General features: G+C 51.6%; 1 protein-coding gene across 1 annotated transcript; it reads left to right on the top strand.

The window, feature by feature from the left end:
- Positions 1 to 7,362: 7,362 nt before the first annotated feature.
- LOC121161553 (aflatoxin B1 aldehyde reductase member 3-like) lies at positions 7,363 to 13,502 on the top strand. Its single transcript, XM_040988001.1, has 7 exons — positions 7,363 to 7,579; positions 9,309 to 9,496; positions 9,683 to 9,787; positions 10,375 to 10,471; positions 10,689 to 10,788; positions 11,147 to 11,276; positions 13,115 to 13,502. The coding sequence occupies exons 1-7, from the start codon at positions 7,363 to 7,365 to the stop codon at positions 13,274 to 13,276; spliced, it is 999 nt and encodes a 332-aa protein (XP_040843935.1). The 3' UTR covers positions 13,277 to 13,502.
- Positions 13,503 to 16,900: the final 3,398 nt, after the last annotated feature.

The raw sequence follows: 16,900 nt of genomic DNA, 5'->3' as shown, positions 1-16,900 counted from the left end.
AGGTCATCCTGACTAGGCTGTGGCACCCACTGGTGTCAGTGAGTATTGGGCCTGAGGTGGGCTGGGCTGGGCTGGGCTGCAGCACCACCAATAGTGCACATGAGAGATGGGGCTGGGGAGGAAGTGACAAAGCAGCTGCATCTAGTGCATGTATTGAACGGTGCAGGTGAGTGACACACCAAACCTGACCCTGCACTGGCTGACACACACAGGAGTCAAGTCTGAGGTCACCTCAGGTGAGGTTTCTTGGGGGACTCCCAACTAGATCACTGGACTCACAATCTGCTCACGGGAAAATGACGATGTGTGTCGTCCAAACTAGGAGTGCATGTGTCAGGCCCGGGCCTCCTCTGCTGTTGATGCCTGTGCAGTGGACAGCAGACAGCATGCTCAGATACACGAAAAGGACAAGACAGCCAGCTCATGTAGGCCAGCAGAGGATGCTGAGTGCCACGTCCGAGGATGGAAGGCACAACAGGCTGGACAACTCTCCTAGCCAAGCTTTGCAACATGCATCTGGGTCTGTGGATGCACCAAGTGGACCTTCAATTTTCTCAATCCTGGTGCAATGAAGCTAACAATCTCTCAGAGCGATCAAACCTGTCAAGTAACTCCTTCGTTACATTCTTCTCCACATCAGAACCTCTCAGGTGTCATCCCATGACCATCCTTCATCCCTGGGTGCTGACGGAGTTGCACAGCAAACAGTAGTCCCCTTCTCTTCCCCCACTGCAGACACAGCACAAACAACAAAAGGGAAACATTTGTCCCACATACCTTCCGCCATACCTGAGCCTCTCCACCCTGGTCAGAGGTCCAAATAGGCACAGATCCCTATCAATGACGTTAACAATATAAAAATAAAAGTTTTCATTAAAAAAATAAGGTCTATAAGTCAAAAGGCTTCAGTGTATGCAGTTGTGCAACCACCACCATTCATTTGAGAGCATCCTTACCACCCCCTAAAGGAAACTTGTACTCAACAACCCTCGGTATCTGGCTTCTCCATAGCCCCTCCCTGTGCAGGTCAACTATTAATCTCCCCTCGGTTGGCAATGGGCTTGCCTTGCAGACAATTCATAGAAATGGAATCCTACAGTCCGAATCACTTGCCTCATCCACTTGGGGTTCCTTGAGTCCCCTGCACGCTGCAGATGTCCCATCCTGCATCCTCCTGTGGCTGCAGAGTGTCAGCATGTGTGACTCTGTGCTCCACGTGGCTTATCCATTGCTCTCTTGGTTGACACTGGGGGCTGTTCCCACTTTCTCGCTGTTATGAGTGATGCTGCTCTGAAGATCCATGGACAAGCTTTGGTGAGGACACAGGCTTCAATTCTCTGACTGTGGTACAGACATTCAGTGCCTGGAAGTGCCCATGCCTCTATGTGAACTTCTGAGGGGCTGCCAGCCTGCTTTCCAGATGGCTCTTCCAGTTCTCTTTCAAGCACCACACACTGAAGGTTATACGTTTTGCAAATCCTTCCCTTTCACAGTCAACCTAAGAGTTGTGGTTTCATTGGCTCTTATCTGCTGAGTCACTGTGATTTAGCGATTCCCCTCTGAGCAGTGCTGTGGAGTGATTTCCTGTGCTCTTTGTCATCTGTGTATCTTCTTGGAGAAAGGGTTATTCCTGTCCTCTGCCCAGTCCATTGCTCAGGTGTGTCTATGTTTATCCAGTGACAAGAGCCCATGCCATATCCTAGACATATTTTCCTTAGACGATAGGTGATTTGCAAATATTTTCTCCCAACCTTCCCTGATGGTTGCACTTATCAGCTCTTCATTACTTGCCCTGCGTCAACTGGGAGAAGCTAACGAAGGGAGAAAGTTCATCTCAGCTCAGGGTTTTGCAGGTCCACAGTCCAAGCGAAGACAGCCCCGTGATCTGGTGTCCGTGGAGGGAGGTGGATGGCAGGATGCATGAATGGGTGATGGGGACCCAAGCCCTTGGATCTTCATCCACTGTGCTCCCATGTGCATTAGGAGGGAGCTTGATCAAAAGCTGATAAATGAGCCAAACACCCTACGGGATAATGTGTGTAAAAAATCAATCCTCACACGCAAAAGAGATCTACTCAGCACAACTAGCAAATTATTACAACACAGCCTCATTTTCATGGGAATTATTTATGTATTTATATATTTTATAATTACATCCTAATGTAATACCATGAGTCATTCATACTAGAAGAATCCATGTCTGAATTGTCTGCAAAACAAGCCCACGGCCACAGATGGCAGATGAATGGTTAAACAGGATGGGGTGGGGCTCTAAGGATCCACATAGTGATTGCTGCTGAGTACAGAGTTTCTACAGTTATGATAAGAATGCTTCCAAACTGGGCCCGGCGTGGTGGCCTAGTGGCAGAATTCTTTGCTTGCATGTGCCAGGATCCCGTATGGGTGGCGGTTTTAGTCCTGGCTGTTCTACTTTCAATCCAGCTCTCTGCTTGTGGCCAGGACAACAGGCTTTGGGACCCTGCACCTGTGTGGGAGACCCAGAAGAAACTCCTGACCCTTGGCTTCGAATTGGCTCAGCTCCAGGCATTGGAGCCACTTGGGGAGTGAACCGGCAGATGGTAGATCATTCTCTCTGTCTCTCCTTCTCTCTGTAAATATCACTTTCCAGTAAAAGAAATAAGCAAACAAATAAATAAATAAAATATTAGAATGCTCTCAAATACATTCTGTGGAGAAAACAGTGGCATGAGCTTGAGTGAGTTTACATAGCTGGCTTCCTGCCAGTCAAGTGGCACCAGGACTGAGTCCCTGCCTGGGTCGTGGTCTGGTCAGCCCTGCCGAGTGTGGGCCTGTGTGGAGTTAGTTAGCAAATAGGACATTGACTTCTGTATCTATAACTCTTTCTGATATATAAAACTCAAAATAAAAAATTAATAAATGTATTAAAAATAAAACCCTACTATGTGTCAACAGAACTCCTCACAATCCACAATTATAAGCAGCACTTTTAAAAAAATTATTTTCTAAAAATGGAGAGAGAGAGATGGAAATACCACCATTCACAGGGTCATGTTCCAAACTGCTGCAATGGTCAGGGTAGGTCAGGCCAAACCAGGAGTCCAGAATCCCATCAGAGGGCCCACGTGGGGTGAGTGACCCATCTCCTCTGCTGTCCATCTCGTCACAGTCCATCCCTCTGCTGTCCTAAGCTCATGAAGAGCACTGGACGTGGAGCAGTGTTTTTATGAGATCCTGACTTACAGGCTGAGGCTTAACCCACCTCAAGCAGTATTTGCCAATTGTTATGGAGACCTCCCTGCACAGGCTCTGTGACCTCTTAAGGAAAGCAGGGAACCTTTAGAGTAACAAAGGAGGACACTGGGGCCATTGCATCAGCCTGGATCACTCAGAAGTGGCTGGGCCTGATGGTGCTTTGTCCCCAGCTTAGGGAGCAGGTGCATGAGCTGTTTTTGCAAATAATATCATCTTCAAATAACAGCAGTCAGCTGTGGGGCTATTGCAACCTGAGGGATGTCCTAGCTTGCTGCAGTCCTCTCTCCCCTGACGTTCAGCGTTATCCCTTTCCCTGTGCTGGCCTGATCCTGCCTCCTCTACTGCCCCTCTCCCTCCTACATGACACCTGGACTCTTGTTACTTCTAAAGATTTATTATTCAATGTATTAGAATGCCACATACACAGAGAGGAGGAGAGACCGAGAGGAAGATCTTCTGTCAACGATTCACTCCGCAAGTGGCTGCAAGGGTTAGAGCTGAGCTGATTCAAAGCGAGGAGCCAGGTGCCTCTCAGAGTCTCCCACATGGATGCAGGATCCCATGGTGTTGGGCCATCCTCAGCTGCTTTCCCAGGCCATAAGCAGGGAGCTGGAAGGGAAGCAGAGCCTACAGGACATGAATTGGTGCCCATGTGGGATCCTGGCATGTGACAGGCAAGGACTTTAACCACTAGGCTGCCACATCAGGTAAAACACCTGGGCTCTCACTCTGCTTTCCACCTCACGATGCTGACTCTCAGGGGTAACTCTCTCATTGCCTCCAAGGACTCAGGACGAGAGTGGGCAGGTGTAGAGTGAGAAGCGAGCCTGAGCCCACACGAAGCTGTTAGGCAGGGCCCAAGGCAGGTCCCAAGCATGTGCCACGAGTTCTGTCAGAACAACTCCATTGGCTTGTAGCCTTCAGTAGCAAAGGACAAGGCCTGGCCTTCTCAGGTTTGAGGACAGCACATGCACAGCTGGACATTTGGAACTGAGTCCCCATTATGTAGAAGTATGACCCAGCCTCCTGTCTACCTTAGCACCAGCTGTCCTTGCTTACCTTCATCAAAACAGAATTCACTGACTTCAGGCAGTGATCCAGGTGACCAACAGGCTTCAAATCCCTGGACTCAGGGAGTCATTTGTTCCTGGAATGGATAAGAACATCAATGGTTAGTACTGCCCTGGAGTGACTTGGGTAGGGGAATTCCAGGACTGGGTTGAACATAGCTGTTACATTCACGTAACCCCAGACCAACCGGAGCCCACGTGGCCATTATAAATTCCTTCAAGATAAAAGCATCACTAATCAATCATAGGAAGGTCCTGTGCGCTAGAGACCAACCAAGAACTTGGACAGGAGCTGATTGTGCACTTTTCAGGCCAGATTTTTTTGTTGTTTTAATTGAAAAGGTAGATCTACAGAGAGAAGGAGAGACAAAGATTTTCTGTCTGCTGATTCACTCCCTAAATGGCCCAACAGCTAGAACTGAGCTGATCCAAAGCCAGGAGCCAGGGACTTCTTCTTGGTCTCATATGTGGGTGCAGGGTCCCAAGGCTTTGGGCCATCTTTGACTGTTTTCCCAGGTCACAGGCAGGGGTGGGAAGTGGAGTAGCTGGGACATAAACCGGTGCCCATATGGGATCCTGGCGCATACAAGGTGAGGATTTAGCCACTAGGCCATCTCACTGGGCCCCTCAACCCTAATATTGCTATATAAGAACATTCACCTGTAACTCCATGGAGAGCATGGGAATCAGGTAACAGCTGCCCAGCTCCTTGCTCTGCACTTGGAATAAATGACTACTTCCACCTCCCTGATGTCAGAGTTGGTTTTCTCTGTTTCAGGAGTGCAGACCTAGTTATGGGGTTCTACAACAACCCTTCCAACCAGTTTGAAGTGTTGGTGTTTTGCATAATTTTTTTGTTGAATGTTCCATACCAAATTATCAGAGAGAATCATTGCAGTTCAAAAGGAGACTCCTAAAGCAACATGCCTTGCAAAGATGCCCAAAGTGCAGTAACCAAGACCTACTGCTATAATGGATTGCAGGTGTCTGGAGTCACAACATTTCTGGGTGCAGATGTTGGCACTTAGACACTGTAGGCATTTACATTGCCCTGGGCTTTGACTTGACCACACTGATACTGACAGTGCACGCCCTTTGAGCTCCTTTGCCAGTGAGATGTTGCTCCATTGAAGATTGTGTTGTAAGTCTCCCACCCCGTATTTCCATTCTTTAAGTTTCCTTCTGAATCAAAATCACATTTCAACCATGTACAAAAAATGAACAATTGTGAGCTGGGCTTTTACTTACTCATTCATTAAATATTCTCTTAATGATTGTAGAGAGACAGGGAGAGAGAGAGCAAGCAAGAACAAGAGAGAGTGACATGAAGAGAGAGGGAGCTCCCACCTGCAGGTTCACTCTTCAAATCACTCCAATGACCAGGGCTGGCTCAGGACCATCGCCACACCTGGGTCATCACGGAGGTGTCCAGCATGTGCGGCAGGAGCTGCTGGGCCGTTACTGCTGCCTCTGCAGGTGTGTGCTGGGCAGGAGCAGACAGTGACCCGCGCCCAGAACCCAGACTTCTCCCTAGGAAGGCAGACATCAGCCACCAGACTAAGCACTTTCTCCTATCGCCTCTAGAGTGTGTGGTTTTCAAGGAATTCTTCCACTTTGCCTTGCTTACAAAATTTGTTCATGAGCCTGAATTATGGCACAGTGGGTGACCTGTTGCACAGGTTCAAGTCCCAGAGGCTCCCTTTCCCACCCAGCTCTGTGTTCCTGTGTCTGGGAAAGGAGCAGAACATGGGAAAGTCCTTGGGTCTCTACCACCCGTGTGGGAGGCCAAGATGGAGTTCCTGCCTCCTGATTGTGTTTGATGTCACTAGGGACTGAAAGAACCTTCTCTCTCCATCTCTGACTCTTTCAAATACATATGCCATTGAAAGAAATACAATCGTTTTCTTACTGTAGAGAACAGTGTGGCACAGGTGGCTGAGTTACAGCTTGCAATGCCTGAATCTCCTGTGTGAGTAACAGGCTTTGGGTCACAGTGCGCTTTCATGATGCAGCTCCCTGGTAATGCATCAGGGAAAGTAGCAGAAGATGGCCCAAGGGTTTCAGTGCTTGCCACCCACGTAGCAGAACAGCCTGGAACTTCTGGCCTCTGGCTTGGCCCGCCTAACCCCTGTGGGTTGAGTCCCTTTGCAGAGAGCACCAGCAGATGGGAGCTCTGTGTCCCTGTGGCTCAGCCAGGCAAACCAAGGAGTGGGTGTTCAAGAACAGAAGAAAGGTGTTGTCCCTTGGGTGGGCAACACGAGGTTCTCACTTCTTCCTTGGAGCAGTGAGGCTGTTCCTTAGGAACTCAGCCTGAGTTTCAGGGTCATGTGGCAATGTGAGCCTGACACACTCAAGGTCACCCTGTCCTGCATGGGCTCAGGGTGGATGGGAGTTTGGGAGGGAAACAGGGACCTGGCAGAGTTTAAGCAGAAGTGGAGGGAGGAGGAGTGGCACTGTGGCAGGAAGGGCTGACCTTGGGTTGACTACTGACAGCGACACCCAGCTCTGTCCTGGAATGCATGGCCCAAACGTGGGTCATCTGTGGAAGCCGTGACCGCGGAGCCAATTCAAATGACATTGGTGCTGTGGCGGGTGCACGGGTGGCTGCTTCCCCACTTTTCGCAACACCCCCTCAGCAGTGCCTCTCCACAGTGCCATGGACTGTCCCTGTCACCGATCTGGCCACTTGCCATGGCGCCAGGCCCGTGTTTCTTCGCCCCTCTGCTCTCCATGACTCTCCAAAACCTCCCAAACTCCCTTCTGCCTACATGGGCCTGTCTCTGCTTCCCTTTGCTCATGATGTAATATCCCTGGCCACAACTCCATTTCCTCATCACGCCCAAGTCCTCAAGCTCCGCCAATCGCCATATCCACACCCTTTCCCCGCCCAGGCCCGGTATCAACTTGTCCTGCACCTCCCCCCGGTACCGCCTCCATCTCCCTGGTCGGGACCTCAGGTGTCTTGTGGGATCCTTAAAAGGACGCAGCGGCTTTCACTTTGTATTGCTATTGGGAAGCATCTAATTCACACACTCCCATTCAGAGTCCTGCCGCCACCATGTCCTGTCCGATGCCACCACGCCGGGCCGTGAACACAGTGCTGGGCGCCATGGAATTTGGGCGCCGCATGGACCAAGCCGCTAGTGCTGCATCAACTCGCGCCTTCCTGGATCGCGGCTACAACGAGATCGACACGGCTTTCTACTACAACGACGGCCAGTCGGAGACCATCCTGGGCGGCCTGGGACTCGGGCTGGGCCGCAGTGACTGCAAAGGTAACTGTGCTCCCTGAAGTCCCGTGCTCCATGCACTGCTGATCCTGTCCCGCAGGAACCCGGCCAGTCCTACACTGGCCACTTTGTGCACCAAGAACTCCAAGCCCAGGCTGCATCTCTGGGAACCCCGAGCCCGCAGGGAAGCATTGCCCTGAGCATCAGGAAGATTCCTTCTCCTGCCTCCCTGCCCCTTTCTTCCCCACTGGAAAGGTAACCCAGAACATACCTGGGCAATCCCAGGGCCAAGCCCAGTTCTCGGTACTGATCATGCAGGGTCCTGGTACAAGGCTGTCTCTTGCTCCAGGCACAGTTGGTTGCCTGGAACATCAGGCTCTTCAAACCTGGCTAGCGTTGGCACAGCTCCTAACACTTCAGGTACATGGCATAGATCTGCTTCCTCCCTGCCCTCGACTGCTCTCTCTACAGGCCTTGACTTTGCTCTGGTGCCCTGTAGGTTTGGCAGTGCCATGAGCACCTAGGAGCCATGGTGGCCACTGCAGAGCATGGAGGGAGGGCGCAGCATCGGAGGTCTCATGTCAGCTTCTGTCTGAGGATACAGGATGCAACCCTCTCCCCCAGCTCAACACTGAGCATGCCCAGCAGGGATTCCATCCCAGAGAGGCATGAAGAAGGCTGGTCAGAGAAGGGAATACTGTCCTTCCAGGGGGTAGAAGGTGACCGTGGGCACAAAAGGAAGAGGTTCTGAAGCAGGGCTGGGCCATGCCACGGCTTGAGACTGGCATGGCTAGGGGAGCAATGTGTGACTTAGGGTTCATGAGTGAAGGACTGGTGACACCCCTCCCCAAGTAAGATGTGAGGCTATGGGAGGAGCCTGATTCCAGATGGCAAGTGACTCAGTGGGCTCAAAAGGCGCAGGTAGAAACACCCTTGAGTATAAGTCCTGGGAGTGGCTTTAGCCTGGCCTGCCAGGTAGGTACAGTGAGAACTCAGCAGTGTCAGCAATGGCAGTGTTGTGTGTTGGCACCTTGGCCTCCTTCCCTGGAGAGGCATGGCTGGGTGGAGTCTTACCCCTGAATCCACTGCTCTGAGGCACCTGCATCTCAGGGGACCCTCCCTCTATACACCCTGCCTGCCTCCCAGGACAACTCACATCTGGTCCCTATTGTTGATGCTGGTTCTATTCCTGAATGCTGGTGTTCTGATCAAATCCTTCTGCTCCCTCCTTGAGGCTGGGTCACTGGGTCACAGTCATCTTGGTTAGATCCAGAAAGGGTGGAGGATGATGGAGGAATGGAAATGTCCCCAGTGAGTGTCACCAAACCTCATCTCTTCCAGGTCAGAGGTCCCCATGCCCAGTGCTCCTGCCCCTGGCATCTGCCTGGAGGAGCGAGCTCCCTCTACTTGCCAGGTGGCAGCAGCCTTTGCTTTCCCTGTGGACTCTGGGAGTCAGACCCCAAGGAAGCTCCTGAACTCCCATGTGTCCTTGTCCCCTGTGCCCTGGGTTCCCTTAGTACATTTTACCTTGCCCTGCTTCCTAAACTCTCAGCAGGTGCTCACACCTCAGCACCTCGTGACAGGTGCAGCCGGTTCCCTGGTCATGAAGCAGGTGGGGCGGACTGAGTTCAGAGAGGCCTGGGAACCTTCTCTAGGTCCCAGAGCTGTGAGGGCCGAGCTGGGATGGACAGTCAGCTGTGTCTTTCCACTGTTGCATTGGACTCAAGGCAGTGTGTAACAAATTACTCTGACCTCCATGTCTGTTGCCTCCTAGTGAAAATTGCCACCAAGGCGCTCCCATATAATGGGCAGACACTGAAGCCTGACAGTGTGCGGTATCAGCTGGAGACTTCACTGAAGCGGCTGCAGTGTCCACGGGTGGACATCTTCTACCTGCACATGCCTGACCACAACACCCCCATAGAGGAGACGCTGCGTGCCTGCAATGAGCTGCACAAGGAGGTGAGGGCAATCCAGCTCCCAAGGACAGACTGTGCGTTTCCTCATCCTGACAGTAGTGGGCGAGTATATCAGGGCAGTCCCTGAGTGGGACTTAGTGCACATCTATGCACACCATAACCGCCCCTTATGCTTCTCTTGCTGGCTCCCTGTCCTATACTGGGTTCTTAGCACAGCCTCTCCCCACAGGGCAAGTTCGTGGAGCTGGGCATCTCTAACTATGCTGCCTGGGAGGTGGCTGAGATCTGCACCCTGTGCAAGAAGAATGGCTGGATCCAGCCCACTGTGTACCAGGTGAGGGCCAGCGCTCCACAGCTCTGCTTAACCTGGGGCCCCATCCCCACAGAGGAACCCTAGCACTCTGTGCTGTTTCAGACCCTCTGAGTGGCTACTGGGTGAGTTCTGGGAGACATCCCAGCTCCTCAGCCTGACCCAGGCAGCTCCTCCCTCTGTGCTGGCTGTGCACTGGCTCCTCCCTCCTCCCTGGCTTTACTGTCAGCCTGGGACAGTGCTGAGTCCCTGGGAGAAGAGCTCAGGGCTCCCCCAGGTATCTATTCCCAAGGAAGCCTTTCCCTGTGGTTCCCAGGAGCCCCAGTGCACAGGCTCTCCCTCAGCCCCTCAGCCCCTCACCCTAGTCAGCCAGGATGTGTCCCTCTGGGATTGCATGCTGGGCACTGGGCACAGCTCCCTGGGCACACTGATGGCCTCTTTCCTTGAAGGTCCTGCTTCTTGCACCTTGTACTAAACCCCTGGAGTGGGAGGGTCTTGTCCTCGGGTTCCCAGGCCTTCTGGGTATTAGTGGAACACCCGGCCCAGGGATACTCATCACTGTGGCATGGTTGGGATATTCCTCAGTAAATAGCTGGCATCTGTCCCCATAGGGCATGTACAGCGCCATCACCCGGATGGGAGAGAAGGAGCTGTTCCCCTGTCTCAGGCACTTTGGATTAAGGTTCTATGCCTACAGCCCTTTGGCCGGTATGTGATGCCCTGGACACAGGTCCCCTGGGTGAGAGGGCAGGCCTGGTCCCTTCTCTGCCACTACCAGTGCCCGAGGGGTGCTGAACCTGGATGTGGGAAGCCAGAGGGTCTGCGAGTAGTGGGACATCTTCCACCCTCCTGGGGTTCTCCCACTAGAGAAGTCTGGCAGCCTCTGAAAAGGACCAGGGATATCAGTTTGGTACCCTTTCTGCAGGTGGGCTGCTGACTGGCAAGTTCAAGTTTGAGGACAAGGATGAAAAAAAGACTGAGGGTCGCTACTTTAATGGTCCATGGGCCGAAGTCCTCAAGAACATGTGAGTTCTGCTGTCTGGCAGTGGGGATGTCTGTTGCTTTCTGAGGGCAGGTCCTGCCTGCCTGTACCAACTCAACATCTCAGTTCCATATGGCCTTACAGGCCCTATCTGCTCTTAGCAGTCACCTCCTGGTGGGAAGAACTGAGCCTCAAGGTGCAGGAGGCCTGGGCTCTGCCCTGTCTCAGCTCCCTCGGCTGAGCTCAGTCACATGAGGGCAGGTGCATGACTCAAAGATGTTATTGGGTCCTCTGGGGAGGTTCCTCCATGCAGCAAGTGTGGAGTGGGTCAGCTACCTGGTTGGCTGTTTGGCTTGCCCTCTCATGTGTGTGACCCTGTGCCACTTTTCCCCTCTGCCCAGCTACTGGAAAGAGGAACACTTCAAGGGCATCGCCCTGGTGCAGAAGGCCCTGCAGGCTGCGTATGGATCCAACGCCCCTACCATGACCTCAGCTGCCATTCGCTGGATATACCACCACTCCCAGCTGAAGGTAACCCCGTGGTCCTGACATGCGGCTTCTGACTAAATTGAGGGGGCCAGATTTTGTCTTCTCCGGAAGCTTCTTTTGTCACATGCTTGTGCTGAGTTCTGAAATACGGGCTTACAAACATAAAGTTGACCCTGACTGTGTCTTTATGCACCTGCTGCTCTATGATGCTGATGTGGAATGGCAAGTGCACATGGCTTTTAGGGGGATTGCAATGCTAGCATCATAGTAGCTGGAATCATATCAGTCTCTCCTGTCCTGGGAGCTGGTCTCTGTCTCTGAGTCAGCCCTGTGCGAGGTTCCTCTTGTCTTTGCTCAAGGAGTACACATTCCCTGTGCTCTGAGCCGTAACTCCAGCTTTCTGGAAGCTGGTGAAGGTTGAAGTAGTTGACCCCTGCCACCTGCATCAGAGTGTCTTTCATGTGGCTCTCCATCTTCGTGCCATACCTGCCCAGCTCTGACTGTTGTGGGCCTCTGGGCAGTGGAGCACCAAATGGGAGCCCTCTCTGTCTCTCTTTTCTTCTCTGTCTCCTGGTCTCTCAACAATCATATCAGGAAATGATGGGATCCTGATGACGTGGTGATACAGTGGGCTAAGACACTGCCTGCAACATTGGCATCCCATATGGATACTGGTTTGTGTTCTGGCTGCTCCACTTCCAATCCCGCCCTTTATATTTAAATTGGCAAAAACTTGAGAAAATGAGTCTTCTGTGTCAGAGACTTAGGAGAAACTCAAGGCTCTTGTCTTTGGCTTAACATTGATCATTGTAGCAACTTAGAAAGGAAGCAGCAAATGGAATATCTGTCTTTCCTCTTCTCTGTAAATCTGCCTTTCAAATGAAAAGTGATTTTTTTGTGGAAAAAAAAAAGCACTTTTGAAGAACAGAGATTAAAAAAATACATTTATTTTATTCCCAGAGATCCCTTTCGATGGAAGGTCTCAACGAGTTTCAGGTGCTCTGCCTTTCAAGTTGATTGAAAAAAGCATAGAAATATGAACAAAGATTTTGAGGAGCCATCATTGAGGCTTAGGGGGCTGAGCCAAGGACTGTAATTAGAGCCTCCCCCATGATCAGCAGTCTGAGTCTTGGCTGCTCCACTTCTGAGCATGCTCCCTGCTGACGCTTCTGGAAAATGGACAGAAGATGGTCCAGTACATGTGCCCATGTACCCACATGGAGACCCAGCTGCAGTGGCAGGCTCTGCCTCTGTCCTGGGTGAGCCAGTCAGTGTCTGCCTGTGGGTCAGTGTCTGCCTGTGGGCTAATGAACCAGCAGGTGGAAACTCTCTAACTCTATGGCGCTCTCTAACTCTGACTTTCAAATGAATAAATACATCTTTAGATAAAACCTGAGTTCCACACATGCCAAGAGTCCACAAGCAGTTCATGGACAATGTGTATTATGAAATATGTTGAAAGCGTTTTCAAATCTCGTGACCCTAACAACCTTAGCTTCTGCTTCCTGTGTCCATGACCTCTGTGATTCCCCCTCATGTGTCATCAAGGCTCACTAGGGCACGCTGAGGGCTGTGTGTGATCTCTCACTCCCTTGACCACACTGAGAGTGGAGGACACGCAGGCTCAGAGAGGGTAACTAGCTAAGCCACGTTTGCTCAGCTGCTGGGTGGCAGAACTGGGCTCTGGATGAAGGTCTGTGTGGGTGAGCAGGTGGCCCCAGGGACAAGGACACAGGCAGGGAGTGACAAAGCCAGAGCTGCCCAGGCCCCTGGGGTCCTCTCTGGCCCAGGGACCCAGAGCTAGGTGGGAAGCAGGGCTGGGCACTGAGTGTGGCTGCAGCCCCTGTGCTGTGTGAGCTGACGTGTGTGGTTCCCTGCAGGGCACCCACGGGGACGCAGTCATCCTGGGCATGTCCAGCCTGCAGCAGCTGGAGACGAACCTTGCAGCCGTAAAGGAGGGACCCCTGAAGTCAGAAGTTGTGGAGGCCTTTGAGCAAGCCTGGAACCTGGCTGTCCCCAAAGCTGCCAACTACTACTTCTAGGCCCTGCGTGGCTCAGGCTGCATTGGCCTATGTTTCACCCTGTAAATTCTCTGCCCTGAGCCCCTCTGTCTTCCACTGACCAGTTGGTCTCTGAAGACTTCTGGTTCTTCCTCTAGACTCTTGTCTTATGCCTTCACTTGTGGGATGCTAAGGCCGAGCCCCAAACAGCACGTCCTGTGGAATAAAGCTCCCCTGCCCTGGCTGCAGCTGGGCTCAGGTGAACCCACCAATGTGTCTGCTCTGCTGCTTGCAACTTGTTCCCTGCCAGCCCTCGGCTGCTGAGAGCAGAGCTGAGCAGAGCCTGGGTCTTCAAGGGCAGATGTTGGGGAGGGTGTCACCAGAACATCTCTCAGACCAGGTTGCCAATCCTGCCTGTATTCTTTGTGCAAGGGTCTCTCCGTCTCCCTCAGAGTGAGAAAAGTGGCTCCCTGCTGCAGGACGCTCTCCCTTGTGACCCCCCTTCAGGGCTTGGGTAGGGGACACTTGCAACATGTGCTGCCATGAGCATCAACAGCAAGAACGGGTCCCAGAGCCAAAATCACACTGAGAAAAACAAGTGGGAGGACTCATCTTTCCTGACTTGAGACTGACTGCAGAGCTACAGCAGGAGACAGTGTGGAATGCCTGTAGGATAGACACGAGTCAGAGAACTAGAGCTGTGAGTTCTGAAATGCCCGTGCCCGGGGACTGCGAGTGGGTTTGAGAGAAGTGGGGAGGGAATCGTCCTCAGCCTGGAGTTCTGGGATGACCAGTGTCCTCAGGCAGATGTCTGAGCTTGCACACCTGGCTCTCACCATCCCCCCAGATCAACTGCACATGGAAGAACCCCAAGTGTCAAGGCCACATCTTAAACATCTTAGGGGAAAACACAGAGTAAATCTTCACAAGTTTGAGCTAGGCAGGGATTTCTTAGGTAAGTCACAAGATGTTAGGGAAAATAAACTAATAAATTGGACAATAAGCAGAGAGTTAGACCTAAAGTTATATTAACAGTTAAGTGATTGAAGGTAGTGATTTATGGATGAAAATTAGAGGCTTGGGGTTAGTGCTGTGGCATGGTGGACAGGTTTTTCACCCATGGTACCAGTATCTGGGTGCTCCATTTCTGATTCAGCTCCCTGCTATAGCCTGGGAAAGCAATAAAGGATGGATCAAATCTTTGGGATCCTGCACCCACTTGGAAGACCCAAAATAAGTTCCTGACTCCTGTCTTTGTGCCAGATCAGCTTTGGCCTTTGAGGATATTTGGAGATTGAACCAGTGGATGGAAGAGTTCTATGTATCTTCTTTCTAATACTCTTTTAAATAAATAAATATATCTATTATCATTGGATTTTGATTCAATTGTGATATGGGGTGGGAACAAGCTCTCTTTTGGGCGAGTCCCTAGAGGTAGTTAGTTGTCTAAGAGGCTTAATTGTATATATACAGTTACGCCCAGCTCTTCCCTCTGCTTCCTGGGCTGACAAGGGACCCTCTGTCTGCAAGTGCTTCTCATCCTCCATGGACAACTGGGTATTTGAGCCTCTTGACTTTGGAGAATGAACCTGTAAAACCATGAACCGAGATGAATTTTCCCCAACCATGATTAGCTTCGCCCAGTTGATGTAGGGCAAGCAATGAAAAGTTGACACATGCAATTATCAGGGCAGGATGGGAGAAAATATTTGCCAACAACATTATCAGCCAAGGAGCATATGTCTAGGTTATGGTAGGGGCTCTGGTTGATTCATAAAACGTACATGCAACTGAACAATGGACTGAGCAGAGGACAGGAACAGACCTGTTTCCAGGAATATACACAAGCAAAAAAGAGCACCTACAAAGTTCTCCACAGCACCGCTCAGAGGGCAATGACCAAATCACAGTGACTCAGCAAGAAAACTCCAATCAAACCACAACTTTTTGGATGCTGGGGAGGGGAAACAGTGGACAAGGGTTGGAGAACTGTAACCCATACCGTCTGCTGAGTGAAAGGGTTCTGAAAGCGAGAAAGTGGGAACAGCCCCCAGTGTCAACCAAGTGAGCCATGGATAAACCACATGGAGCACAGAGTCACACATGCTGACACTCTGCAGCCACAGGAGGATGCAGGATGGGACATCTGCAGCATGCAGGGGCCTCAAGGAACACCAAGTGGATGAGGCAAGTGATTCGGACTGTAGGATTCCATTTCTATGAATTATCTGCAAGGCAAGCCCATTGCCAACCGAGGGGAGATTAATAGTTGACCTGCACAGGGAGGGGCTATGGAGAACCCAGATACCGAGGGTTGTTGAGTACAAGTTTCCTTTAGGGGGTGGTAAGGATGCTCTCAAATGAATAGTGGTGGTTGCACAACTCTGCATACACTGAAGCCTTTTGACTTATAGACTTTATTTTTTTAATGAAAACTTTTATTTTTATATTGTTAACGTCATTGATAGGGATCTGTGCCTATTTGGACCTCTGACCAGGGTGGAGAGGCTCAGGTATGGCGGAAGGTATGTGGGACAAATGTTTCCCTTTTGTTGTTTCTGCTGTGTCTGCAGTGGGGGAAGAGAAGGGGACTACTGTTTGCTGTGCAACTCCGTCAGCACCCAGGGATGAAGGATGGTCATGGGATGACACCTGAGAGGTTCTGATGTGGAGAAGAATGTAACGAAGGAGTTACTTGACAGGTTTGATCGCTCTGAGAGATTGTTAGCTTCATTGCACCAGGATTGAGAAAATTGAAGGTCCACTTGGTGCATCCACAGACCCAGATGCATGTTGCAAAGCTTGGCTAGGAGAGTTGTCCAGCCTGTTGTGCCTTCCATCCTCGGACGTGGCACTCAGCATCCTCTGCTGGCCTACATGAGCTGGCTGTCTTGTCCTTTTCGTGTATCTGAGCATGCTGTCTGCTGTCCACTGCACAGGCATCAACAGCAGAGGAGGCCCGGGCCTGACACATGCACTCCTAGTTTGGACGACACACATCGTCATTTTCCCGTGAGCAGATTGTGAGTCCAGTGATCTAGTTGGGAGTCCCCCAAGAAACCTCACCTGAGGTGACCTCAGACTTGACTCCTGTGTGTGTCAGCCAGTGCAGGGTCAGGTTTGGTCTGTCACTCACCTGCACCGTTCAATACATGCACTAGATGCAGCTGCTTTGTCACTTCCTCCCCAGCCCCATCTCTCATGTGCACTATTGGTGGTGCTGCAGCCCAGCCCAGCCCAGCCCACCTCAGGCCCAATACTCACTGACACCAGTGGGTGCCACAGCCTAGTCAGGATGACCTCCAATTGTCCCTAATGGCCCTGTCCAAGCCGGCAAGAGCTGTATAGCCCAGGCTAGCCTGTCCCACATCCCATCTGACTGTCCTATACATCCAGCTCACCCAACCTGCCTGCAGACCTGGATCACATGTATGCTGACAGATGTTGCCACCTTGAACAGTTTGGGTCACCCCAACATTGCTTTCTTACTTACCAACTGGACCTCCAGCCCAGTATGGGTGTTTCCACAACCTGAACCCAGCCCCGGATCTTGCACCTGCCAGGGGATAGGGCTGTCCAGCCTGACATGACTCATATCCAGTACTGGCACTTGCTAAAGTGTACTGCAGCCCAGCCTAGCTCATCCACACCCATTCTGACTCTCAC

The sequence above is a fragment of the Ochotona curzoniae genome, unplaced genomic scaffold, assembly GCF_017591425.1.
Source record: "Ochotona curzoniae isolate NIBS_2020 unplaced genomic scaffold, NIBS_Ocur_1.0 contig_4792, whole genome shotgun sequence".
Lineage (NCBI taxonomy): Eukaryota > Metazoa > Chordata > Mammalia > Lagomorpha > Ochotonidae > Ochotona > Ochotona curzoniae.
Note: the sequence above shows the minus strand (reverse complement) of the source record. Positions and strands in the feature narration are given on the sequence as shown.